The sequence below is a fragment of the Aptenodytes patagonicus genome, chromosome 1 (assembly GCF_965638725.1).
Source record: "Aptenodytes patagonicus chromosome 1, bAptPat1.pri.cur, whole genome shotgun sequence".
NCBI lineage: Eukaryota > Metazoa > Chordata > Aves > Sphenisciformes > Spheniscidae > Aptenodytes > Aptenodytes patagonicus.
The window spans coordinates 13,198,039-13,224,523 of NC_134949.1; the positions used below are offsets into that span (position 1 = coordinate 13,198,039).

Consider the following 26,485-nt stretch of genomic DNA (forward strand, 5'->3'; position numbering starts at 1 on the left):
AGACCAGATGAGAGCATTTCAAGTATTTTGAAAACAAGACATCCAATGAAAGCATTAATATGACACTGCAACATCAGTGATGCTTCATAACCTAAAAACCCCAGAATGAAGTTATCCCTGTACACTTGAAATATCAGGCTTTAGGAGATTAAGCAGAGACATTGAAAAAGTTGAATTCAAAATCACTTCATATTGAAATATATTAAAAAAATATTTAGAATTTTACAGTGGCTTTTTTAAGATAAAAACTTGCTGTCAAAGGAAAGTAAGTTCATACTAGAGCATGAATGCAATGAAACTAAACATCCAACCTGTCAAGAGTTCTGGAACGTCTTACAACATTTCACTATTTTAGAACATTTGGGAGCTCAATCACTATTATGAAATGATCGAATGCCACAAAATTCCTTCTTTTAAGATTCCTTACCCCAGCTTTAAGCAAATTCCATGTATAATCTATGGCACAGATGGCTCCTGTTCTTCCACACCCTGCACTATGAACATAAACAGTTAGGTGTGTTAGAAGTTATTTTAATTTGTTAAGAACACACTATAAAGCTTTATATTTCCAGAATCCACGTCAATAAAAAAAATATATCAAAATCCCTCAACCATAATTTTAAAGGTCACTCAACCTGCCACTATAGTGTCTTAAAAATAAAAAGATTAGCAGTGCAAAATGCAGAATGGAGCACTGAAGTTTTTAAAGCAAGTTTTTCATAGCCAATTGGAACTACAATCATGAAAGATGCTTCAATGCTGACATTTTTATAATCTCTTTCGTCACACTATTCCTAGTTACCACTGCTTCAACAGTAGGGATTTTGTCGAAGTTTAATGATAGATATGTCAAATGGCAGATCAGAATACGTTTAAAGACTTCCGACATTTTTCTGATTTAGTATCATATCTGTATTTTCTGCTTTTTATCTAAAAAACTTAAATCTGAAAGTTATAAAAAGTGACAGTGAACTATCACATTTATTCTTCCTAATAGTATGAATTTCTCTATTTTACACATAAAGAGTTATAATACATATTTATTACGTTATAATTATACTGTTGTAAAGAACCAACCTTCTCAACTGTATAGACATTCAAGAGAAACAGGACAAAGTGAAATGGTTTTCAGTGCTAAGTAAGTTTTTTATGGTTTTAGACCTCAATTACTTAGAGTGACAAGTTAAAAAAGAATGCCGTTAAAGACAGCAGATTGCTATACACTTTAAGAGAATAACCAAGCTCTAAAGAGTTGATAAGCCCCAACAATTTAACATTTCCTGGCTTATGAATCTGAATTCAGTTTTTCTGACATATAATACATTAACTTTTGTTGCTTTAAAAAGTATCAAATATCATAGGTAAGAACTTTCCATAGAAATTGTCAGAAACTGTCAATTCACCAAAACATTTTCATGGCAGTTTAGTTTCAACAGTCCTTCTGTTAGCCAAATTTCAGGTCAAAGATGAACCTGCTGCTCAGAAGCAAAGACCTACCAACTGGAAACTACAGCTTTTTCTCTGCTGATTGGAGATATTTTTGTCATATTAGAAAACAGACAGAAAATTTCTTAGGTAGTGATTCACCTGCTATGTAGTCTCTCCTATTGAGAATGGAGCCTTCACTCCCATATCTGATTTGCAATGATCTTCAAAGTCTATTTTGTCCTAATGAGGATTTAAATGTCTTAAGAACCACAAAACGGTTTCCCTTTCAAAGACTAATTCTATTCTGATGGATATTCTGTCTTAAACTGAAACAGAAGCAAAATTTCACTGTGGCATGAGTTTTAAGATAATGAAGACTGTATGATTTTGAGCCAAGTTTTGACATGAGGAAATATTCTTTTTTTAGAAAACTAAAATAAATAAATAAATTCTGATTTAGAATCAAACTAGTGCATCTCATACCAAAAGTCTAGACTTCAAAAAATTAAAATGTATATAAACTTAAAAAATAAATATATTTGATACCTGCAGTGTATGCAAATTGGTACATCTTCATGTTCCTGGTATTCTCTCATCAAGCTGATCATGTCCAGAATAGAATCAAAAGACGAAGGGACATCATGGTCAGGCCAGTTAACATAATGAAATTGATAGACACTACGAGTCTCCTAAGGGAGAGGGAGGGAGAAAGGTGTTAATGATAATACGTATTTGAGGAGTTTGTATGAAATAATTAGTTCTATGAACCTTCACTTTTTGCATGATTAAGCGTGGACAAGCAAAGCCATTTACTGTATTAAAAAAAACCTACAGCTTATACAACTTAAAAACAAAAGGGAATTTCTGAAGTAGTATTTTGAGTGCTGCTAATGCATAGGAGAAAGCGCTATGGGACAGTTCACAGAAGCACCTCTCTATAATATATGGGTTAAAGGACCCACAATGTTGCACTGTGTTAAAAGATTCTCTGTCCTTACAGTTTTAAAACTTTGAAAGGGAGAAAGAAAGGGGAAGAACACCATGAAAGGTTCTTTTTCCAATCGTACTCCAGTAACTTACATTGGGAAAAAAATGCAGGTGGGGGTGGTGTTTGTTGTTGCTTTGTCACATTACAAAATAAAGTGTGTGTGGGGATGTGCACACACACAGAGAGGGAAAATAAAAGAACGAGAGAAATAATTCAGGCCATATCTAAATATGGATCACACTTGCAAGAACAGTAGGTACACTTTTATTCTAGTTAGCTCACATTACAATAGTACTAAAAACAAGTAAGAAGCAGGCTTTAGAACAGCCTAGTTACTCAGCTACCTGAATCCCTGAACGACCAAATCCTCTTTCTCACCATTATCCAAACCATCCGCAGTATAGCTAGTTCTACTGCACCTTTCCATGCTGTTGTCACACCTCTGGATTCTAGTATGCCCTGTATACTAGAGTAATAGTATATATATAAAATAATATATATAATGTACTAGAGAGGCATATGAATTTTTTGATCAACATTACAGGTTACAAGTTTCAAGACCTATGCTACCTTCTGTTTAGTTATTTGAGAAGCAACATAGTGGGTGTCTTGAGCACGGAAATTTATATACTCCAATTGAACCAACTATTTTTGATGCTTTACTTTTGCCAGACCTGTGGAAGTGCTGTAGCTTGTAAAAACAAGAGAAAATCCAGCCTAAGAAAAGAAATCTTAAAAATCCAACTGATTATGTAAAACCAATGCCATCAGTAAGGAGGAAGAAAACTTACAGCTGCCTATTAACATCCACCAAGAACTTCCACTTAACTACATTTAAAGAGACAAAAACAGAACTGAAAAGATATCAAAAACCCCAAAGCAGAACCTACATGACTTTTAATACCTGCATATCATGAGAACTGGTTACTTCAGAAACTGTAGCTAATTTATATTTGCTTGCATATACTATACTAGCAAATCACGTTTAGCTACTTGACTTCCATGAGTTCTGTTCCAGTCAATTTTTATAGGATGCCTGTGTACTACATAAAAACTAAGTAGTAACAAAAAGCTACAGTTTGCACTATGCTTTGGTCTTAGCAAAGAGACCAAAGTTTATGTTCCTTTAAGGAACAATATGACTGAAAGGATTAACAAGATAATTAACATAAGTTGAATATCAATGTAAGTGCACCATATCAAAAAAATGTTGCAAACCCCACAGTTATTATGCAGTTAATTTCTGCTATCTAAAAAGTTTCACAGCACAGTCAGTTATGAGCATTCAAGACACACCAATAGAAACGAACTGATTAAATTCATGCATCCGACTGCAAGCACCTAGCAAGCTACTGCAGACAAAAGATTACCCCCCAAAATTATCCCCCTGAGGATTAAACAGTTTTCATAACTGTCGTGATATCAGTTGTTGAAATGGAACAAAGCATTGCTAAAGAAAACATAACCGTAAGTGAGACTAACCTGTAATAAATCATTTCGTAATACAGGATGCCAATTAAAATGACAGATATTCTGTAAAACAGACTGCCAACCTTCATGTTTTTGCAGGACAGCTCTACACTTATTTTTATTTACTGGCAGTTGCTTTTCAGAAAAATAAACAGTCACCTCAAATCTGACACTTCAGTATAAGTTTGCAAGAAAGGCTTAAATCATTCATTCTTAACACTTATATGAGAATGCAAGTGCTTTTATTTCACTGAAAATATCACAATTTTCACAATTAACGTAACATACTCAGTTTATGAAGTAGGTCTCTGTTTTACAGTAGTTTGTGTCATAAGTTTTCACTAAGATGAATAAACTCAGTTTCTTCCATAAAGAGACTAATTGTAACCATTTACAGTTGCCAGCTTAACAAACAGTGTAAATGAATTGGTTTACCAGAATACTTGTCTGGTAAGACAGTTCTATATCTTGAACACTAGGATATCAAATCATCAAGAATTCCCAAGTCTTGAGCTCACTTTTAAAAGTACATTTCTATCTTGACCCCTGAATATATTACATACAAGTCCCCCATGCAGAAGTCCCCCAAGCAAAAAGATAATGCAACTCAATTTAATCAGGAACATTCTGTATTTTTCATATATACTTCAATTCCAAAAAGAGTAACTTTTCAGAAGCTAGAGTGAGAAACTTTGGGGGGAAAAAAAAAAAAATCTCTAAGTTGTTGTCACTCTTGCTTTATTTTTATTTGGCAGTATAAGTATATGAACAGGCATCAGAAATATCTTTTAACATTGTAAAACCCTCTTGACAATAAATGAAAGCATAGGGCAAATTCTAACAAGTACACATACTTTACTCAAAAAGAAGCTAACTAGAGGAAACAGGTTTTTTTGACAAGTTTGATTCCATTTCTCATCATATTTTCAGTTGGGGTAAACACTGAAATTCTCCTAGGGTGACAGAAGCTTTCTAGTTGTTAACACATGCTATTGAAGACCATCACACCTTTGGCTAACCAAGAACACGTATAAAAGACAAGAGCTTCACTACTCTTTCCTTATATACCGAGCTTTTAACATCACTTCTAAACTTAATGATTTACATACACACAGAATCAGCACCTAAAAAAATGACGATATTTTCATGAGTTTCCTCCATTGTATCATTTTAGAGACCTTTGAGCAACCATTAAAGTTGAGACCAGAAGTGATCGTATACTTACATTTTGAAATTCAAGTAATAATGTTCTAATGAAGTAATCTGTTCTTGCTTGCTCAGCTTCCTAAACATGAGAAAACAGTAATGAATTGGAAGAAAAGATCAATATGCAGCATATCTGATATAACTAAAAAGCCAAACTTTAAACTCAGGTGTCTTTTTTTTTTTTAATTTACTGGTTTTGTACCTACGTTTTCCCCAAAAGATGGGCAAACAAAACATTGATTTTAAAATAGCAGCAACTTCGCTTGCTACACAAGATATCTGTGAAAGATGTTACTTTTACTTAAAATAAAAATGTGAGTTTTCAAACCAGTGTCTAGCCTGCTCCTGAAACCATCAATAAACCTTGTAAGAGTATTTCAAAGTACTTCTTTTGCTTTATTTCTCCATACATTTATTTAATTTACAGATTGCCTCCCACAGCCATCCTTCTATAATGCTTCTGCTGTATAAGCTTTAGCCTCTTATCACTCTATCCTGTGATATCTCCTTTCATTTCTTCCCCTTCTGTTATTTTCAATTAAGGGTGCATCTGAATGGATCATTGTAATTATCTTGGTTGTGGCCAAAAAGCATAGCTTTAGGCTCCCAGAATTTTCAAATATGCCTTTGGAACATCAAGGAAAGTTCATACTGTAGACACCAAACAATACTACTGTACTTAAAATATCAGTAATATCACAATTTCAAGATGCCTTTAAAAGCTTAGCATTACAGCTTCCCACAGTGAATTTAGGAGACTGCATATGTTTCAATGTGGTTCCTATCTGCTACTGAGAATTTACCATTTTCCATCAAGAACACAATTGCAACACCTTGCAGGTTTAAAGGAGATAGTGCATAGCTAGCAGCAATGGAGCCCATATATACCATTGTACCCAAAGGTAATACATTCTCAGCTGTAGCTGATAAGTCAATTACAATGTACAAATGTACACACAATCCCTTTTCACAAATACTTGCCAGGTATGTGACCATCACCCACTAGGTACAGGGGAAAACAAACAAACAACCAACACACCAAAAAACCAAACCCACAAGCCAATGTTTAAATCAATTTAAGGTAGGAAAAGGCTACGCAGAACCTTTATAGACTAAAATTTGTAAGTATATGCTTTCCTGACAAGATGAACTTGAAGTGTACTTAGTTCTTGGTAGACTATTTCAAAGTAGAATTAAGAATAGCTCAATAAACTGGCATGTTAGCTCTTTCTGAACACCTTAAAGCACTTCAGTTAGAAAATAGCAGCAATTCCTGTCCAAACCCACGTAATTTTGAGTTAAGGACAAGAAAAAAAAAGTTTTGAGATCAATTTGGAATGGATCAGTTCCACTGTTTTAGAATAAGTGAACAGCTAAGGCCAATCATGAAGTCCAGCGTAAAAAGTTCACAGTAAGATCACTTACACTGATGATGGTTATACTCAACACTTTAATGCCAGGTTTCATTCATATCCTAATAGTAACTAACAGAACATAATAGAACCTGATTAAACTACCAGGTGGTAAGATTAAAAATAAAGACACATAAACAGGTGTGTACAAAGGCAACTGGATACTATCCCACACCGAAGGAATGCTGATCATATTGATTTTGGGGGCTATGCTCCCACACACCATATCCTCACCCATACCCTTAAAACATCACAATGATGTGAATTTCTGCTATGTAAGTGGTCCCTTTTTGTGAAATGGTAATTGCACCATGACTTCTTTTACTATCCATGTTTCTCTACCGAGGAAAGATGATTGCACAAACCCATTGGAGTATACTCTTGTGCGATGCTGAGATGACAGGTGCCAAAAGAAAGATTACTTTCAACTCCCTGCTGTGCTTGGTGTAGGAGATATTCACAGTCCCTCTTCCTGCCTACTGATCTGCCAGAAATACTTACGTTACCATTTATGAGCAAGTATCAAAACTGGAAGAGGCTCTAGTAGCTATGCTCAGAGATCAGAACTCCTGATAACACTGACACAACATGCAGTGGAAACATTCAGGTTTCCTCCATCTTTCTGGAATCATAGCTTACTTGACAGTTAGCCCCCAGGAATTCTCCAGGAAAAGATCCAGACCTCATGGTGATCTGCTACTTATTTTTGTTTTGATTTTAAAAGCAACAATAGAAGCAAAGGAAGTATTTTCAAATAAACCTGTATCTGTTAACCAACAAACAAGTTAAAAAAAATCAGGAGTTTAGTTTCCATTTTCTTTATTCATGCTAATTAACTTTATGTAACTTAAAGAAAATAACCTGTTCCAGTGTTACTTTTATTTCTCATGCACAGCCAGAACACACAAGTCATAACGGAGAGAAACAACTGCATGAATAGTATTTCATTTGTTGAGTATGATACAGATATTCAAAACTACATCATGTAAAGCTAAAGAAACGGTCTTGTATCTTTTTATGTATCAAGGCACACAGGTTCCCTACTTTTTTAAAAAAAAAAAAAATCATGGAAGATTCAAAAAAACACACAGCTTAGATACACACATTGTTTTCCACTGCATTCCTTTGAGAGTCTTTGTGTAAAATTTGGTACCAAACAATTAAAACCATCATTTGTTTTGTAATACAAACTGTTTGTTGAACAGTTATTTTAAGTTACAAAAGCATTAAATCCTTCAAAATTAATTTATAAAGCTTTATACTTACACAAGAAACACGAAATGGTCCAAAAGTTACAGCTGCTTCTCCATAAAGAGGCCAGTAACGTTCACATTTTTTCTGTTAAAGCAAAGAATCCTAATTTAATTCATGTGTAGTACTGAAAGATGATGATTAACAGAAACAGAGCAGACAAAATTATAATCTCAAATGCCTTATTCTTTCTCTTATTCAGTGCTTTTCCTTAACATCTGCCTACTGGTGCCTTGCTGGACGTCTTTTAAGACAGTAAAATGTCTTTTCTTTTGGATACCAAAAGAAGAACAAAACCAAAAACCCAGATGACCAATAAATACAGCCAAAAGACACTTTGCAAATTAAGACATGAGCTTCATGACTGCCTACATACGCGCAAGCACGCATCATATAGAGGGAAGCAATGAGAGCTAATTTAGTTTTTCTGAAAGTCTGGAGTTCACAATTCTGGACCACATTTTTTTTTCCTTCTCAGATCATAAGAATATAGCAGAGACATTTAAAAGATAGATTGCAACTGTGTCAATTGACAGGAAATTCTGAAGGACTCAGGATTTTGATAGCTGGCCTACATCCCACAAAGAGCAAGATTTTTTCCTGTAGCAACACAACCAGAAACAGACCATTGGTACAGTTCTGTATAGAAACATGAATATTCCACTGAGATGACACCTAAATAATAATGTAACGCTATAAATGAAGCAAATAAAAGCAGTCGCATTCACTATTTTCTATGCATACAAATATAAGGATAGGCATTCTCATTCAATCTGGCAGATTATTTTTACAGTTATGGATTTAGCATATGAAGCTTCACAGGTATTGGCATATTGCCCTGCATGGGCAATGCTCATTTAGTTTTGCATTTAGTATACATACCCTTCCCATTTCAAATTCTCGACAGGCCATTACGATTATCTGAAAAGAAAGAAAGATGCTTGAAGTTAGCTGGTTTTAGATCAAGTAAATTCACCAACACTTTACTGCTTGCTTCCATCTGGGCAGATACTGATACTCCTTAATTGGTTACTACTGAAGAGACTAATTAATACTTTTTTCCTACCTGCAGATGCACGCTCTTTTAATTCTAAAATAGTACCCAAGTTTTATCCTGCACAAAATAATCTACAACGCTAATACAACATTTTAAGGCTACTTAATTGGAATTCACTGTAATCCTGTACAAATACCTTATTTATTTATTCAGCCTGACTGTAAAGTCTAAACTTAATCATAAAAATATAGAACCATTTGCCAACTCAAAGAAACATAGGTACATTTGCTTAAAATGACAGACTGCTTAAAATAGGTGCAAAAACCTATTTAAAAAACCAAGAATCTGATTTCTTAGTTAAAGAAGCTATTTCAGATACATTAATGTGAATAGCACAATAAAAATGCACCAACAGGTAAGCTATTTGTTACAATAAGTAACCATGATTTAAGTGTGATAAAAAAATATTTTCAAAAATAATTTGTTGAACATATCCAATTTTAACACTACTTAAAAGTTAACTCCTGACAATAGCTGTTTAAACAGATGTAGAATATATAAACCAATAAATAACCCAAAATTAGCATAAATAGAAAGGTAGGCCTTTATTTTTTTTGTTTCACATGCTGCTTCTGTATCTGATTTTGTCAGTCCACATTAAGTCAGAGTTGTAAGGTCTCCTACAGGATAGATGTAACCAAGCACCAAGTTATTCATAAATATGCATGATTTCACAGTAATTCAATGAAATCATTACTTTGAATTTACATTATTAAATTGAGTAAGTAACATTAATGATATATAGAATGCTATTTAAACTACAAAACCAAGATTTGAGAAGAAGTAAATGGACTAAATCACTGTCAACATTTTTGATAACAATAGCCAGCTCAGGTAAAAGATACATTGTGCCATGAAATGAGATAATACCCAATTTTTGTTTTTAAGTAGGTACTTACGGCAACATTGTATTCCCATATCATCCGCCAGAAGTCTATTACTGTATTTGCTAATGGTCCCTGGGTAGCAACATATGCTTTTGGCCCATGTACTCCCTAGGATTGCACAAAGGAACCAGTAATGTTTATAAAGAAAATTTATCTGCACTGAATAAAAAAGGCTTTAGATTATAATCATGTAAAATTAGAATATCAGGGGGTTTTGATACAACAGGAAGGGTGAATATGAAATATGAGTCCCATTTACATTAGTAGGAATTTTGCTGATGATTTCAAGGGGGCCCAAGATTATAACAGCTACTGTGCTGCCAGAGACTATAACAGAAAATACTAAGTTTCTGTATGTTCAGATTCTGAAGATTCCTTTTAAGTCCACATTTACTTTGTTACTCAAACATTTAATTATGAAAATTTGAAAATCTTTCTGCTAAAAAGTATCCCCTTGAGCAAGTTTAAGTTTCCCCCCTCCCAATAATACATTTCAAAAATCCAAAATTTTAAAATTTGTTTTATATAAAGCTTGAAGACATTTACATTCAGCTTTCCAAGCTAAACATTCAAGAAGTGAGATTTATAGGAACACCTGTTTCTGAATAAGCATTACTGTGTAGAAGCAGCATCAGAATAAGGCTACAAGGAAAGCCCAAGGTATTCACACTTTGAAACAAAAGCGTAACAGGCTTTTAGCCAAATTCTGGCTTCTCTTTAAGCATGTTAGATATAATTCCATTGTCACACTTCTGCCATGAACAGCAAGAAGTGCATATTAACATACACAACTTGTCAAACGCCTCATTTATGATCCCTAAAAACAGCCTCTCAAAATCTGGTATTTTTAACACTGTCAACTGCTAACATAATCATATCTGAATTTTCCTATGGTATAAAGTTCCAATTTGGTTGCCTGTCACTTTAAAATGAGGTATTTTATATTATACTTACACTTAGAGTAATATTATAACTTTAAAAATTGCTTTATAAATGGCATCATGTTTGCAAATTTATTCAAGCCATAATAAAAGAAAATCTTCCCTCATAGCTTTAAATTCTTATCTCAGACTATAATATTAAAACTGCACTGATACTAAATAAAAGCTTAAAAAGAATTTAAGAACTGTTAAGATAGTAATACATACCTTAATAAAGTTTGCATTGATGTAGTCTGAATCTTGTGGGGGAGTTTTTAAGGTCAGTTTAACCCGGCTATGATCAACTACAAGAAGAATTTATTTTTTTTTTTTTAAAACAAGAATGTAAATCAATATGTAACAGTAACTATAATATATATAGTACATATTATATGTATAGAAGAAATTAAGCATTAAAGAATGTTTCCCAAAGGTAAGTCACACAAGCAAGTCAGTCAGTTAATTTAATTTACGGGTAAACCAACTCAGGTAGGGATAAGCAGAGTAGCTCCCACTGGTATGTGCTTCAGATGCTCAAGTTTACAGAGTACCAACTACTGGAGTTCCAAGAGCGATTCATTACAAAGGGACAAAATTCAATTCATCAGAAGTAATCAAAATTGTAGTTACACAATATTAACACAGATCATGATAGTCAGAATTAAAGGCACATTTACAGAAAGCAGAAAGAATAAAATACCAGTGCATAATTAAAGCAGCCGTCAGGTCTTAAAGTCTCTGCCAAGGAGGACTCCATCAAGTATTACAACATGAAACATGCACTGGAGTTTATTGCTCAGGCACAGACTGACTTCTATCCCCTAAACACTGGGCTAGGCACTTTGCTGGGGCACTTCTGAACTAGAAGCAGCAGATTCCTTCATTTAGGGGGTTTTGACATTTCAAGTTTCTGCCTCAAGCATTACTGACTGCCTCAGAGAAAGCTTCTTATAAAAACAGCAGATCTTTGGAGACCAAAATCCTCAGCAGTCTTAAAAATAGCCTTTATTACTTGTTGACAGAATAAACTAAACATCTTGGAATTCTTTTTGGCATTGAAAAAAAATTAAGTACATCTTTAATACAGAAACAACTTGATGATTCTTACTAAGGAGGAGGGTAGGTGGTTGGCAGGTTCCAGCTGTTCTTGTTACCAACACTTCCTAGCTATCACATAAAAATCATTCAAACTATCTCTATAATACAGGCTGTTTTAGTTGGATCAAAAAAATTATCTTCGAACTGGGGAACAGAAGTATCTGCAGAAACAGCATATGCTCGAGCAATTTCTGTTACTTTCTGCTCCCAGGGTCAGTTCCTCAACCACAGAACAGCAGCTAAAACTTTTATTAAGGCTAAATTAAAGAAAAAGCATAAAGAATGAGTCTATTTAAAAAGAGGAAGTATGGTTGGTTGGGTTTTTTTTTTTTTGTCAAAACATCACTGGTAATAAAACAGGGAACCGTGCCCACAAGAAGTACATGCTAAGAGTTATTTCTATACAGAAAGCTCTTTCAAAAAGCTTCCAAGATACTTGCTTCCAAGATGGCGAAATTTTCTGCCAGAGTCCTGATAACATGCAAAAAATGTTTGTGTTACCATGTAATGCTTCCTAAAAGAGCAGAAGTGTAGATTACAAGACATTTAGATCACAGATCTAAAGACAACACACTCTCACATAAAGACGTAGAGAAACCCTTAAAACATATTACATAGTATTACAGTCATACCTATAATGTAAAAGTGAGAACACTTTATAAGCATGCAATGGTGTCACAGACTTAATACTAAAACCTACTTTTAAATGGCAGATCAGATGAATTAAAGTTGTGGGCTAATAAGGGCTCTTATCTCCCAGCACAGTAGATCAAAAATTCTAGTTTCCAAATGTCAACGTTTCCAGCCTGCCTGTATCTGCCACAGCTCAGCTCTTTCAGAGTTTTAGGTCAGGAATAGAATTCTCCAAGAAAAATTCCATTGCCGGTTCCAGGTTCAAAAGATTAAGTGCTTGGATATTTATATATAGCTTAAAGGCTCAGGTCACAATTACTAATTGGTGTCTTCAGGTAACCAGTGAACACCACGTTTCCTTCATCATTTAGGATGGCTTAGTAAACTGTAATGTGAACATGCACACATCTTTTACTCTGAAGCCAGTGTTGAGTTAGCATTGAGGTACTGATCTCTCTGGTAGCAGTAACAATTTCTGATAAATATAGCACTAATCTCCGATTAAGGTACATTTGTAAGTTCTTTTCTGGATTTATGAGAGATAGGCAAAGTATCATCCCCCTTCCTCCTCCAAAACATCTCCTGGCTTTCATTTCTGTCAAGCTGGTCTCCCATCACTTTATTGTTGGAACCTTTGGATGTTTGAAGTTAAACTTGCTTTAACTGAAAATATACCTTCAATTTTCCTCAATGCCAGCTTTGAGGTTTGCTCATTTTCCCCACTGTGATCTGTGTACCCTTTCAGATCCCAATGACTCAGTTTTTATTTTTATGTAGATGAAAGAAAAGCACATCTACCACTCCAGTTGCAGCCATTCACTACTGTACCAGCTATTAAGTGTCTCATGGATTCAGCCCACATGCTACCAAGATTTTGCTGTATTGTTCATGATCTACCACAATGCCAGCACGGAAGAAAGAGTATAATAACTCTTAATAATAAGATGACAATAACAACTTCCCCTCTTTTTCATTCCATCCATTAAACCTTTCCTCCTAACTAAAAAAACAAAACAAACAAAACCCCTAATGATATTTAACTATTTTGCTGCAGTTGAGCTTAGTACCACACTACTCTTCAAAATGTGATGTATGTTATACATAGATCCTCCAGCAAAATTTGAATACATGTGCCTTTCCTTCCTTGCAGCAGCAAGCGCTATGCCCACCTCATTAAAAAACCTAGGGCCTGTGGCTTTAGGGCAAAGTTTACTGCTGGAAGCATTGCTCCAAGCGTTGATAAACAGCAAAAATTCCAGCACTAGAAAAACAGAACACACCAGTATACAACAATCTGAAACACACAGTAATTCACTGATCTTATTACTAGAACACATTTTGAGAATGAAAGCTAATGATGCTTAAGACCATTTTCAACTTCAAATTGGTTATAAACCTCCTAACACTTCTGAGAAAGCTAAGCAGAGTAAAATGTATCTGTTGCTAATCTTCTGGGATATGAAAAATGGCATTTGTCAGAAGACTATCCTTTAATCTCACTGTTAGCTGTTCATATTGAGAAGCACAGTGAGAGCTGCTGAAACACACGGCCTCATGAGCTACACAAAGTGGGCTTTTAACAGGCAATCTTGTCATTACAGACCACTGATCTGTTATATCCACACATTGGTGGTTTTAAAATTTAAATTCTGATCTGACTCTTGTTTTCTGTGTTCATACATTAAACAGAATTTCATTCGGGCTCTAGCAAAATACAAACCAAAGATAATCCAGCACTGAAAGTTCTCTGACACCATTTGCAGGATGCAAACAAGCAAAAAAGATCTATTTTATTTCAAACCACAAAGCCAGGTTCCCTAAGGCTCCTTAAAATTTCATCTAGAGTTTATGCTGACATTTGTTTGTTTTCTACCATGAATGACATGCTCCTAAGGAAAAAATACAGTTAAGCACCTAGTAAAGTTCTAGACTATTCCAAGCTAAAATGAAAATGTGAGCTTGATAGGGCTTGGGACCTAGCACACATTTTATCTTTAGGCGATAGCTCTCCTAATAAAATATACAAATGTTTGCTTCCTTTGCCTTCCAAGTTAAAAATAAAAATTTTATGAAAGTTATCTTTCAGCAAATTATCTTCAATTTTGCCTTTCAGTAATAGCTAAATAGTAAAATTCAAAATACATTAATAACAACAAGCACTTGCCTTTGTCTTCTGTTAACATGTAAATCAGACTTACATGGCAATATATCCTTGTATCTATTCTTTTTAACATTTTCTTCTTTTTCTCCAGTGGCTGTTGGGTAGATCTTCTCTGTTCTGTATTTTGTTGATAATCTTCTTAACCTCTGAAATAAAACCATTTATGTTATATTTTCAAGTCTCAAGACAATAGAAACATCACTAGGTATTAGCTTCATTGATGAAGTGTAAGAAGATCACCCAAAAATAACTCTTCTCTCCTTTACAATATTCACTATGATGAAGTTAAAAAAAAAATCTAATTACCCAGTACTTTCAGCTCATCAGCAGTTTACAACCAAATTGAAGCCAGTTCTATACATCATGAGGCATGGAACTCTGGAAAAGCCACTACAGCAGCAGTATGGAATACGGCTATATTTTATTTAAGAAATACACTGCCCTGTTCGGGAGTAACAACTGCATTAAGAATACCTGTGAGAAACAGAAAAATCAGAATATTACTCAGAATACCTGGAGGAAGAGCACAGAGCAGGCTGGCCTAGGAACAGCTGTTAGCAGCTGGTACTTTTCTGTGAAACACATGGCTTCCAACCCACTGACAACTGAGCAGAAAGCAAAAATCTCACTTTTAACAGGCATCAACTCCTAACGCCCAACTCCTGTTGAGTTTCAAGCACACCCAGAGAAAGAAGGTCCCTGCCTCTCAGGTACAAGGTATTTGCAATTAAGATGAGTGACAGGAGGTCTGCTGTATTCACAACAATATGTCATTGTTTTCCCCCATCTATTTCAAATCCTAGAAATTTGAAACAGTCAAAACCTCTAATAACAAAATCTAGCCCATACCTTCCAGCAGCCTAGGAAATAACAAGAGCAATACAGCTTTTATCATCCCACTCAAATTAGGCCATTGATACCTTAAAACTGAGGAGGAAGAGAAGAGTATAAATTCTCTTTGGGGAAAAAAAAAAAACCAACACACAAACAAAAAACAAGAGGAGCCAGCAGTGCTTGTTATTTTAGATTGTGTAAACATCCAGATTTAAAAAGGAACCTGAAGAACTCAGATAGTTAACTCTGGCATCTAGCTAAAGCTAGGTGGTTGCAAAACCAGCCATTCTATTGACACTGACATGGTGGCGGTATATAAGATGATCAAGAGGAAAACAGAGAACGTAGCTTCAGAGAAGTTTAGTATTTCCATTGAGTGGTATTCTGCGCAGGATAGAGGTTGTTCATGTTCCCCTCCCTCCATTTTTGATGCTTATCATCCTTGAAGGCTCAAAATGTTCATGGCTTGCTTTCTTTTGGGGAAGGAGGAGAATGGGGAAGGTTGGTTGCTAGTTAAAAATATAAATCTTGTTTACCACTGACTATGCAACAACATACAGGCAGAAGGACATCATAAATAAACTGGCTTTCCAACCAAGTTGTCTTTCTTCCTGAATTCTTCTAGAACTACTAAAACACTTGGGAGACTCACTGCACACTTCAATTTTTTAAAAAAGAAGGAAAAATGGATTGGCAACTCAAGTCCTCCAATAATTCTTCCAGCAAAAAAGGAAAAGAAAAAACACACAAAACTTAGCATTTCTGCTACATACAGAAAAACGCTTTCATAAAATGTATCTGGATATAGTGAAAAACCAGTAAATTTTATATGCAAATGTGGATAAAACTTTGCGTTAATTTAGTAGAATAATATGCATCTAATAATCCATAAAGTAGCATTTACAGAGCAAAAACAACAAAGTAAAATAAAAAAGCTAATCAAGAAGTACCAGTTTTCAGACAATTTTTTTTCCCCTCTTCTCTGAGGACTTTATCACAGATTAAATCACTGAATGCTAAAAAGAGTAACAGAACTATCACGCTTTTTTTTTTTTTCTTAAAGTACATTGCTCTTGAAAAACTTGCAGTGTTAGTCAATGAAGAAAAAACAGTAAATATTTGGAGGTGGGACAGTAAGTCTCTGACCACACAGTGATCGAAGTGCCGAATATATTATCTGAAAATATTGCTACAGTGAAGAATAGGAAGATTCAATTCTTGAAAAGACATGTAAACAGTTACAGGAAGCTTCCATGCAGACTACACTCGTCTTTCCAACACTAAAAACAAATTCACTACATAACCTGTATACATAGCAGGCAGAGAAACATGGTTTGTAACACGGCACAGACAAAGAATACCACTGCACATGGGAGACATTGTCCTATGTAACACTACCCTTACCTGTATCAAAATAAAAAATGCTGCCTGTGCTAAGACTGGACACAACCAGGAGTCTAGAAATAGCAAAATAAATAAAAATAATTTAGCTATATCAGCTAAGAATTGCAAGACTGAGAAATAGTTTGAAATAGGCTATAAGCCTCCGATTTGGGGGGGCGGGGGGGGGCCGGTGGTGGCAGGGGCAAAGAGAAACAATGATACTTTCCAAGCACAGCCACTAATATGATTTTGTATATTGCTCCACACCTCAACCTGGTTGGGAGTTCTGGGGGATTTTTTTTTCCATCTTACTGATTTTTATGGGACAAATGCCATGACTCTGCTTAAGAAAAAGTAACAGAAGTTTAGAGAAAAACCAACCTCTAAAAACTGAGTAGAAGCAGAAGTTATTTTGCATGAGAAGGGATACACTTGAGGAAGTGATACAAGAAAAAGGTTAGGTATCAAAAAGCACCCTAGGAAGATAATCCTTTTTGCTTTAGTCTATTTTAAAGGCATGCAAGAAAAACACAGGTACAACTTGGACCTAACGTAAGCCAAAAAGGCTGGAGCAACTAGTACCAACTTTCATTTTCTAGAAAGTGATGCTATGAGAATTCAGCATAGCTATCTCCCCTGCATGATTCAATAGCTGTACAATCTGCTAAACAGACTGGAAAGTAGGATTAGCATAGCCCAGCTCCAAGGCAAAAACTGGAAATGAAATAGAGGTTGACTTTAACATGCATCAGTTCCTAAAATACTTTAGGATCCATGCTTTTAATGCATGTTTGCCAGCTGTTCTGTGACATGGGTAATAGAAGACAAGTAAGTACAGTCCTGAGAGCAATCAAAACAAGTAGTACTCTCTATGATTTGTAGTAGTATCTGCTACATAGAATAGTATCTACTCCATGCTTTGGAAGAGGAAGAATTGGCTGAAGAGTAAGGAAAGAATTCTAAAAACTGAGCTTTGAACAAACTACCACAGGAATGGAAAAGTGCCAGACTCAGCGGAAGATTTCACCCCACACGCAATAGAAAACTTCTGCAGAAATCTATTGCAATGTGCACACACAGCCTGCTGTAGGATGCAAGAGATTCAGTGCTTCCTAGGTTACAGCCTAGAGTGACCAGAAGGAGGAGAATGTACTCAATAGCAGAACGGGGGTAATGACAGGGCAGAAGAAAGAATTCTGTTCAGACTATGGTAAGTTGATGACAAGATAGCCAGTAAGATCCGTCACAGTCCAGTTTCACGCTAATTCATAATAAACAACTGTCTACAGTACAAAGCAGCACTCATTTGGATTAAGTCAGTAAACTGCCAAATCGCTTCCCAGAAGATACCCGGACGCCAACAGTGGGGACATTAGAGATCCAGCCTGGTGCCTCTGCAGATAACAGTGGATGCTTCCGTGACACTTGCATATTCACTGGAACTGCTATTCTGGTACCACAAAAATCGTCATTTATATATTCTTTTAAGAACCAAATGGTCAAAAAGTAAGTCTATACTCATGATTCATCATACTTAAAGAACTACATTCACAGGGCCTTAAGTTCCATTCTCATTAGAAAAGCTCAAGTTTAATTCTGCTTATTCACTGTGTGACAGAAGTGGTTTGTGGGATGGTGACAAACACTTACCACATGTGACGGTGGGGAGATGAGACTTTGAAACAATTTGAGTTTCAGAAACATACTTCCAATTTCCACAGTGGTTTTACAGTCTGTACTACAAATCTACTTCAGTGTTTTTACAAAAAGACAAACCAGCTTTTCAAACCCAACTTGTGGAATCCTACCATGTTAAGAAGAACTTAGTCCAATCAGTTCAGGAAACACAGATCTCTGACTTTCGCAGTCAATCTATTTCATCTATTTAACACTTTAGAAGCCTGTAAAGACACATTGCTTAATACCACAGAAATGTTGTTTGTGGATTAAAGAAAATATTTATACTGCCTACTGAGATTTGAAGAACTCACTTTAAAAGCCTGAAACTTATTTAAGATACAAAAGTTCTTGTGACTCCTTTCCAGGCTTCTTTTCAAGGAAAGCGCAACGAATTTCACCAGGACTTCACTTATTTAAAGGCCTCAAATTGTCTCCTAGGCCTTATCTGACATTTTCGATGGTGAAAATATCAGTTAGTAAAACAGTGATGTTTGCTTGAATCTCATTTTTGATCATACCTGAGGAGCAGTACATATCAGTGTCAAACGTCAGCTGCTAGAATACTCCACGGCACCATGGTTCATTTGCTATGTGACAACATGCAACAGCAACAGGCTTAGGAAGCTCTACACGGCCAGCGAGGGCAGCAGAGTCGTGAGATAACACCAATCACAAAAGAACATATTTTGTTTTGCAAAATTTGCTTAAGTGCATAGAGATAAGAGATACTCAAAGAACTGAAAACTAAAGAAAAGCTTCCATAAAAGTTACCTTGAAAATCAAAGCATAAAAAGAAGATACTAGGAAACACTTAAAAAATGTTGTATTAATGCACACCTTTCATGAAATAAGACAGCTATTTCTATCATAGGCTTGACATTGCATTGTTCTTACTAGCAGCAGAGGAAGAAAAACACATGAATTATGTTCAACTGTGCTCTCATCCTAATAATTTATATAAAACATTACTAGGGCAGAATAGATTTCCTAGTACTTTTATACAGTGAGAAAAATGTACCTGTAAGGAGCAATGTGAACCAAACCACCACAAAAATGTCAAAATAACTATCTTCTGCTTATCTACGGTCAGATTACACAGGTTTCAGATTCTGTACCCATACTATGAACACAGAGATGCCAGAGATGCCTTTGTCAAAAGACAGCTCAAGTGCAGACTCAGATATATCACTGCTCAAATGGGGCTCTGACTTTCTAAAACTGCTTTGGTTCCAGAAGTATTTTAGCTTAAAGTCCCTGCAAATCCAACTGGAGTTTCCCTATACCACTTTCTTATCACAGGGGTGTGGGAAACACCAAGACAAGCTGATGCTAATAAACTCAGCTGGAAGATGGACTATTCTGAGTCAGGATGCTTCTGCAGCTCCAGATTGCAAAAGCAAGGAATAAATGAATACCGTGAGCTGGGTTTCCTTTAGTCACCCTGCCAAAACAAGAGCTGCGTGGGGAGAGTGGGGCACAGTGCAGCTTAGCCCAAAGTTTCTGGGGAAGTCAGGTCCAGTTGGGCTGAATCAACACAGAACTGTCCCACATGGGATATCACTGGTTACCTCATTCCCCTGTTAAGTAGCATAAATAATGCAGAGTTTAATATAATTTCAGGTATCATACTTGCATTTAAGTCTCCCAAGTATCTCTGCGGTTTACATTTGTACATTAAATGGTTTGCATCTGTTGTTGCAACTAAACACAGCATGAAAACATGGGAAGACCTACATGCAAGATAATGTCTAAAGAGTTTAAGCTGACAATTAAAATTAGTTATCATACTAATACTTAGTACATACATATGAAATTACAGATAAAACTAATTTTTGAGAGTATCCCTCTCACCACTTTGCCTTAGGAGTATTTGAAAAACAGCATACACTTGTGACACATGTCAATCTTTCCCCAGTTATTCCTGTCAGCTTTCAAACAACAATTATTTTTAAGAATTCCTAGCCCTCATGATGGAAGGAAAAAGCCTTCCCAAACACTAGCCAAGCATAAACAATGAAAGGAGAATGATCCGGTTCTGTAAAATAAAAGCTTCACCATATCTCAACATTCACAGATGGCTTTGGCTGCAAGGAACAGCCTAGCAGTCTGGATTTAACCTATTTCTCTGAAATAAAGCCCTGAAAGGAGATTGCAAGCTGAATTGATAGCAAGAATGAGATACAAGAAGGAGGAGTTTTCACTACCTTGGCATTCTCTTCTAGCAACACCTGCTAACTCTCGAGCTCTAGGTGCTCCAAGGGAATCTCTGCCAAAGTGATTAATAGACAAGCCTGATAACTACAGTGCCTTGGAAGCTCTGTCTTCCATGTTTCATAGCAGGACAGTGACAGGTCTAAAAACCCCACTGCATTCAAGGAAGCGTATGCGAACCACATAAAAGAAAAATCCCTCCAAAATTACACAGGGAACTGAGAACAGCATCATTTCAGTATTAGATGGTATAGTGTATTCTGTCACATCTTAACTCTGGCATTTTCTCAGGGAAAGGGGGAATTCATGTTATTGCATTAATTGGAGATTTATATCCAATAAAGAAGCATCAGTCAATGAAGACAATGCTGGTAGGTCCTCATGCAGAGAAGGCCAAATGTCAGTACTGAAAGGAGCACATCCTACTTTCTTCAGTATCACATTAAAACTGGGAACAGGTGGGGAAAAAAAAAAAAACCACCACACAACACCCAGCACACTCTCAAGAATTAGGTACTGTCAGAGTAAGACCAACGTTTTCCATCTTTCCAAACCTGTATTTTCCCTAACAAAAACGTTAGAACCAGGCACGTCTCCCACATTGCTAATAACTAAAGATAACTTTACACAGACATATTATCAAAATGTGGGCTGATTGCTTCAAAAGTCTCCTTTTCTCTCCCTCATTTCTGAAACTATTTTTATACTATCTGCCTATTAATCCCAGCCTAAGTTAGCAGTACTATCAGTTACAGTTGCAGTTAATTTACATTCAGCCTAATAGTTAAGCAACTTACCCACTGCCAGTAATGGGCTAGTTTTACAAGTATGGAGAAGACTAAAGAGATCTGTGGTCTGTTGATGAGCAAGTAAATAAGCAGACAAAGTAAAACATGAAATTACTAAAGCATAATCAAGTTTTAATTAATAAGTTACTAATGCATGTTCTAAGATATTTTAGAAAGCTCTGCAGCATGCTCATTACACATGCAAGAATTGGGATTATAACTTTATCTCTGAACCATACTGTTTCCTTAGCACACTCAGTTTATTGCAGAGACTACTATGAACACCTTACATCAAGGGAAAACATGCAAGACAACACAGCAGTGACAGTTAGTTATAGGCTATGAGTGAGAACACGAAAATGTCTTAGAAACCATGCGATTAGAAAATTGACTGCTGGATTGAAGGCTGGGAAGCATGTCTTGATACAAAAACAGAAGAGGCATTTAAAATTAGCACACGCTACAAATAACAGGCTTCTTAACAGTGTTAAAGCAATGGAGGAACAATTCTTGATAATTCAAAACAGAAATAAGCCTCGGATTTTTTGCAACAAGATGATTTTCAGACCCAACAATATAAATACAAACAGCATAAGGAAGCAAAGCACTTAAAGAAACAAACAAGGAAACAAAACTCATAACCAGGGAACAGCCCTGCTTAAAAGCATAATTTCCAAGTTACTAGACTCACTATTTTCCTCTTATTCCTTCAGTCCCAGGTTTTGGTTGTTTTGTGCATGCTGACAGCACAAGTATATTAAAAAAAACACTGCATTTAATCTTGATTTTCCCTTTAAATCTTTCTTTGAACATATACAGCTCTTATTCGTCTTGCTTTGCTATATGATTAAAAGGGAAGATGCTCCTAAAGAAAGCTATGGCGAATAATTTTTAAGAGAATGTTTTTACAACACTCTAGTTGATGAAATGTTTCAATTGAATCAATTAACATATCTGCAAAAAATCCAGCAGCCTGTTACTGAAGAAAACAGCTACCAAATACAGTAAAAAAAAAAACCTTGGTTAACTGTAGCATATAAAATATGACATCTTCATATTTAAGCCTTCTATACCAATCTCCTCACTGATTCATTTTTCACAAGTAGTTGAACCTTCAAGTCAAGATGGTAACTAAAGGCTTGAGTTGTCCTCCATACAATTTTCTGCAATTTTTCAAGACAACTAACACCATTCATTTTTGGGCAAATGAACAATGATTGTTTCTTATGTGAAAAAAAATTACTAATATCTAAAAATTTTTAAACTCTTAAAATTTGCAGAATAACTATGCATGCCAATCTACTGAATACAAAACATCTTGAAATAAGAAAGCAAGAGACAGTTTTCCTCACCTCCAGACCTTTTTATCACAACACTATAGGTATCAACTGTACTAGTAGTTCTTGTACAATTTTATTGCCAGCATTTCACCAGTTTTGCTCATTTGTTCAAGAAACTGATGGATGCGTATTTATGCCTCATTTAGGTTGAATCTGCACTCAGGTCAGAGTCAGAAATTTAAGGTCTTATCATATGATGGCTATAAATAACTTGCAAAAAGAATTGTCAAATTCAGTCCAGTTTTCATTACATGCGTATTTCCTTTGTAGCAGGAGACTACTGTACCATCGCACAACAAGGGTACAAAGAGGCATTACCCTTCCACCTTCAGTGGCTTCCTACAGAATAGCATTTAGGCACACGTGGGGGACAACAAGGAAGGTTATGTATTGTAGCTGTTCTCTGAGATGTCATCTATACATGCAATCAATGCAGGCATTTACAGTACCAACAAAACAAAACTGCGTATCTCACCCTTGACCATGACAGCCTTCAGAATCTCTGGGGGAGTTCAGCAACACCACAATAACAGGTCGGTTGGGAGTGCGCACAAACCCCTTGAATCCAGAGCGTCTTACTATAAGGCATCCAAAACCAAGAGGAAGATTGCTCAGTCTTGTTATGGTCCTAATGATTTGAGCTGCTCAGTAAGACAGTAACCAGAAGTGGAATCACTGATATTAAGCAGGACTTGGCCTTAAATGAAAAGATGTAGAGAACAGTTTAAGTGGCCACCTCATCTCTCACCTTGGTCTGCAAAAGCAAGCAACACCAACACTGCCATAGCAGAGCTCTGCTGAAAAGCCTTGCCAGGAACAAGTCTCAGAGCAAGTATGAGACAGGTGTGATGAACTTTCCACTCTGACGCTGAAAGTGGGTTTTGTTTGTTTGTTTTAAAACCAAAAACTGGTTATAGGTCCAGGTATACTTCCTCTCAAGAGCCACCCTTTGACTCATCCAAGGAGAGGTGACCACACTACAGTCCACTCTATGTAGACAGACTAGCTCTGAAGTCAAACAAATTTTGACATCCTGGATGTGACGCTGACACTGTCAGTGCAACATCTGAATTGAATGAAGACTTCTACGGAGTGTGCCCTTCACCTGAAATACAGATGAAAGTAGATACTTGTCCTAGCTCCCTTACACCAGATATAAAGTTTCTCAGGGAAGTCAAAACCCAACAGTTATGATGTAGTAAGAACGGATACCAAAGTAACAGCATCCCCAGGACCAGCCCATGGAAGTGTAGAGGAAATTAGCTAAAGGCAAGTTGAGACTTTTTCCACAAAGAACACCCCAAAGGCAAGAGGTTTTATTCCAGCTCAATCAGGCAGCTAAAAGGAACGTAAGCTATGCTTTTTTTCAGGGCCACATGAGAGGGGCTGGGCCAGTCACCATTGGTTATGACTCTACGGCTCTTCGGTTTCAGTGCTTGTGCCTCAACAGACATAACATCCTTAAACAGTCAAAAGCACCCTGTGACAAGCATTCAAAGGAAGAGCTGTATAGCCAATACAGATTGGGTACAATTCATACAAATAAGCAGCATAAGGATCTAAATCGGTATCAGCTAAGCCCCTGTCTTTGAAGAATATTTAGTTTGTTTAGCCACGTCAATTCTCCCTGAGAAATTTCATAATCTATTACCATCAAAACTTTCTTCTCTCCACAGTCTTTACCATTCCCTTGCTTGTGACTTCATACTATGTGGAATGAGGCATTAAGTTCCATGGAGAATATATAGTGCACAGCACTAAAAAAAAAGAAAAGAAACAAAAAAAAACCCCAAATCGAAGTTATTCTCCCTCTTCCTTCACAAGATGCAAAACTCTTCCTCTTTTCCCACGCCTTGGAACACAATTCCTTGAGGTCAGTGTTTGTTTTCAGCCCAATTCATACTAGGTGGAAAAAAAAAGCACCACAACCGAAACAGGAAACACTGAACTTTCACTCCAACCGAAGTAAACTAGAATTTCCTACCTGTTGGTCTCCCTTTACCAAAGCTACCATAAATAAAGGCACAGTCTTAAAGCCTTTTAATAAGTTTGCACCCCCCCAAAAAAGGTCTGCTATCGCTGTTATGTCCTGCCTTCCAAAAAGGCATCAGGGCTTTTTAACAGCTATGTCTTGCCAATTTATCTGAAACAGAGATCCTGCCCTGTAAGACTTTCACCGAGAATGATTTCAATCTGAAAAGCTGGAGCCTAACAAATGCTGTGGGTAAAAAGCATAGCTGTTTGTGCAGTCAAGAACCATTGCAACTGACATCTGCTTTTGGGTCCAAATTACCTTACTGAAACATCTCAAACTCAAAGGTGCTGTTCCTTTCAGTTATATGACATCCTTTAGCATACAGTTGAATCGCTACATGCTGATATGAGTTCAGTGTCACATATGCTGATGTTGGACATGCAAGCAATTCCAATAAAAATACACCAGTTTTATCTTTCCCCAGAAGTCTAACTTTTTTTTTCAAAAGTAGGCTTGAACCCTGTATAGAAATACAGTATCTGTAGAGACTTTTAGTAGTTTAGAACCCCCAGTATTCAGCAGGCAAGATTAGGATACTGCTAATACAGTTATGTTAGTTCATAATTGGCAAGTAGAACACCCACAAGGTTTTAACGACTATTCCCCCTCCAAAAAACCACAATCTAAAACATTTCCAGACAAAAATACAAAAAAGAAAACTTTTGACAAGCACTGAATCAGTACTTCCATGCAGTAACATATACACAGGGAATATATAAGGGAATGTAAAGAGAAAGAGAAGGTATCAAATAGAAAATACATTTCTACTAACTGGAGAAAACATGCTTACAACTATTTTCACCCCTTCTTTGAGGCTGTGTCTGGAAGCCAAGGAATGTGCTAGTTATAAAGAGGCCATTTATGACGGAGTTCAAGAGCATTTTAAGAGCCAGAAAGAAGTAGCCTCATTAATGATACAAACTTGTACTAAGATTTCAACTGTAATAACCCTAGCTAATAACCAGTACAATATTTATGGATAGGCAAAGGAATTTTCTGTCATAATCGTTTATAATTGTAGTATCTGTCAACTTTTGCCTAACAAATGTGTCCCCATCAGTTCAAAAGCACACACCTTCCAACCAGATTATGGCAATTCTGGTTTCAAGCAGAGATAGAACAGGGAACGCAATGGCCAACAAAATTCTCATAATTCCAGCAGAAAGAGCTATAAAGCAACTACTCAAACGAAACCAAAGCAGTAATGGTTAGTACAGAAACAACAAATCTAGACAATAAGTTATTCACAAGCATGATTTGAGATTATTTCTCTCCATTAAGGTTTTTGTTTTAGTGGCTGAACATTCAAGAGTTGGAAGTAACACTGCTAAATGCCTGAACAATATAAACTCTACATTTAGTTTGTTTCTGCTGGATTTAAAAAAAAAAAAAGTCCTTAAACCTTCTCCACACATGTTATATCGTACGCAATCCTCTTCTACAAAAGTAACATAGGCAAATATGCAGCATTTTCTACGACCTTATAGTACTACCACTCATACAGAAAATGTTTCTTACTTTCCTCATATTTTGTTCAACGAGCTGCTTCAAAAAAAAAGGAAGAGGCTGCGATTTTTCTCAAATATTTCAAATATATTGTTTGACACAACATTAATACTTAAAGTTCCATGGCAACCTTAATCACAGGTATTCTCAAGCCATGCAAACCCAAAAGTGACTAGCAAAAGAAATAGTTGCCTCTT

General features: G+C 36.0%; 1 protein-coding gene across 2 annotated transcripts in view; it reads right to left on the bottom strand.

Moving 5' to 3' along the window:
• PTPN12 (protein tyrosine phosphatase non-receptor type 12) overlaps nucleotides 1-26,485 on the bottom strand; it is an 80,201-nt gene that overhangs the window by 31,613 nt on the left and 22,103 nt on the right. Inside the window, exons 2-9 of one of the 2 annotated variants that reach the window (XM_076364196.1) lie at nucleotides 14,549-14,657; nucleotides 10,848-10,924; nucleotides 9,712-9,807; nucleotides 8,638-8,676; nucleotides 7,771-7,842; nucleotides 5,112-5,171; nucleotides 1,975-2,117; nucleotides 428-494 (exon numbers count right to left, since the gene is read on the bottom strand). In XM_076364196.1, the coding sequence (XP_076220311.1) occupies nucleotides 428-494; nucleotides 1,975-2,117; nucleotides 5,112-5,171; nucleotides 7,771-7,842; nucleotides 8,638-8,676; nucleotides 9,712-9,807; nucleotides 10,848-10,924; nucleotides 14,549-14,657 (663 nt within the window). The remainder of the gene's footprint in view (nucleotides 1-427; nucleotides 495-1,974; nucleotides 2,118-5,111; nucleotides 5,172-7,770; nucleotides 7,843-8,637; nucleotides 8,677-9,711; nucleotides 9,808-10,847; nucleotides 10,925-14,548; nucleotides 14,658-26,485) is intronic. The other variant, XM_076364188.1, reaches the window with a different exon arrangement.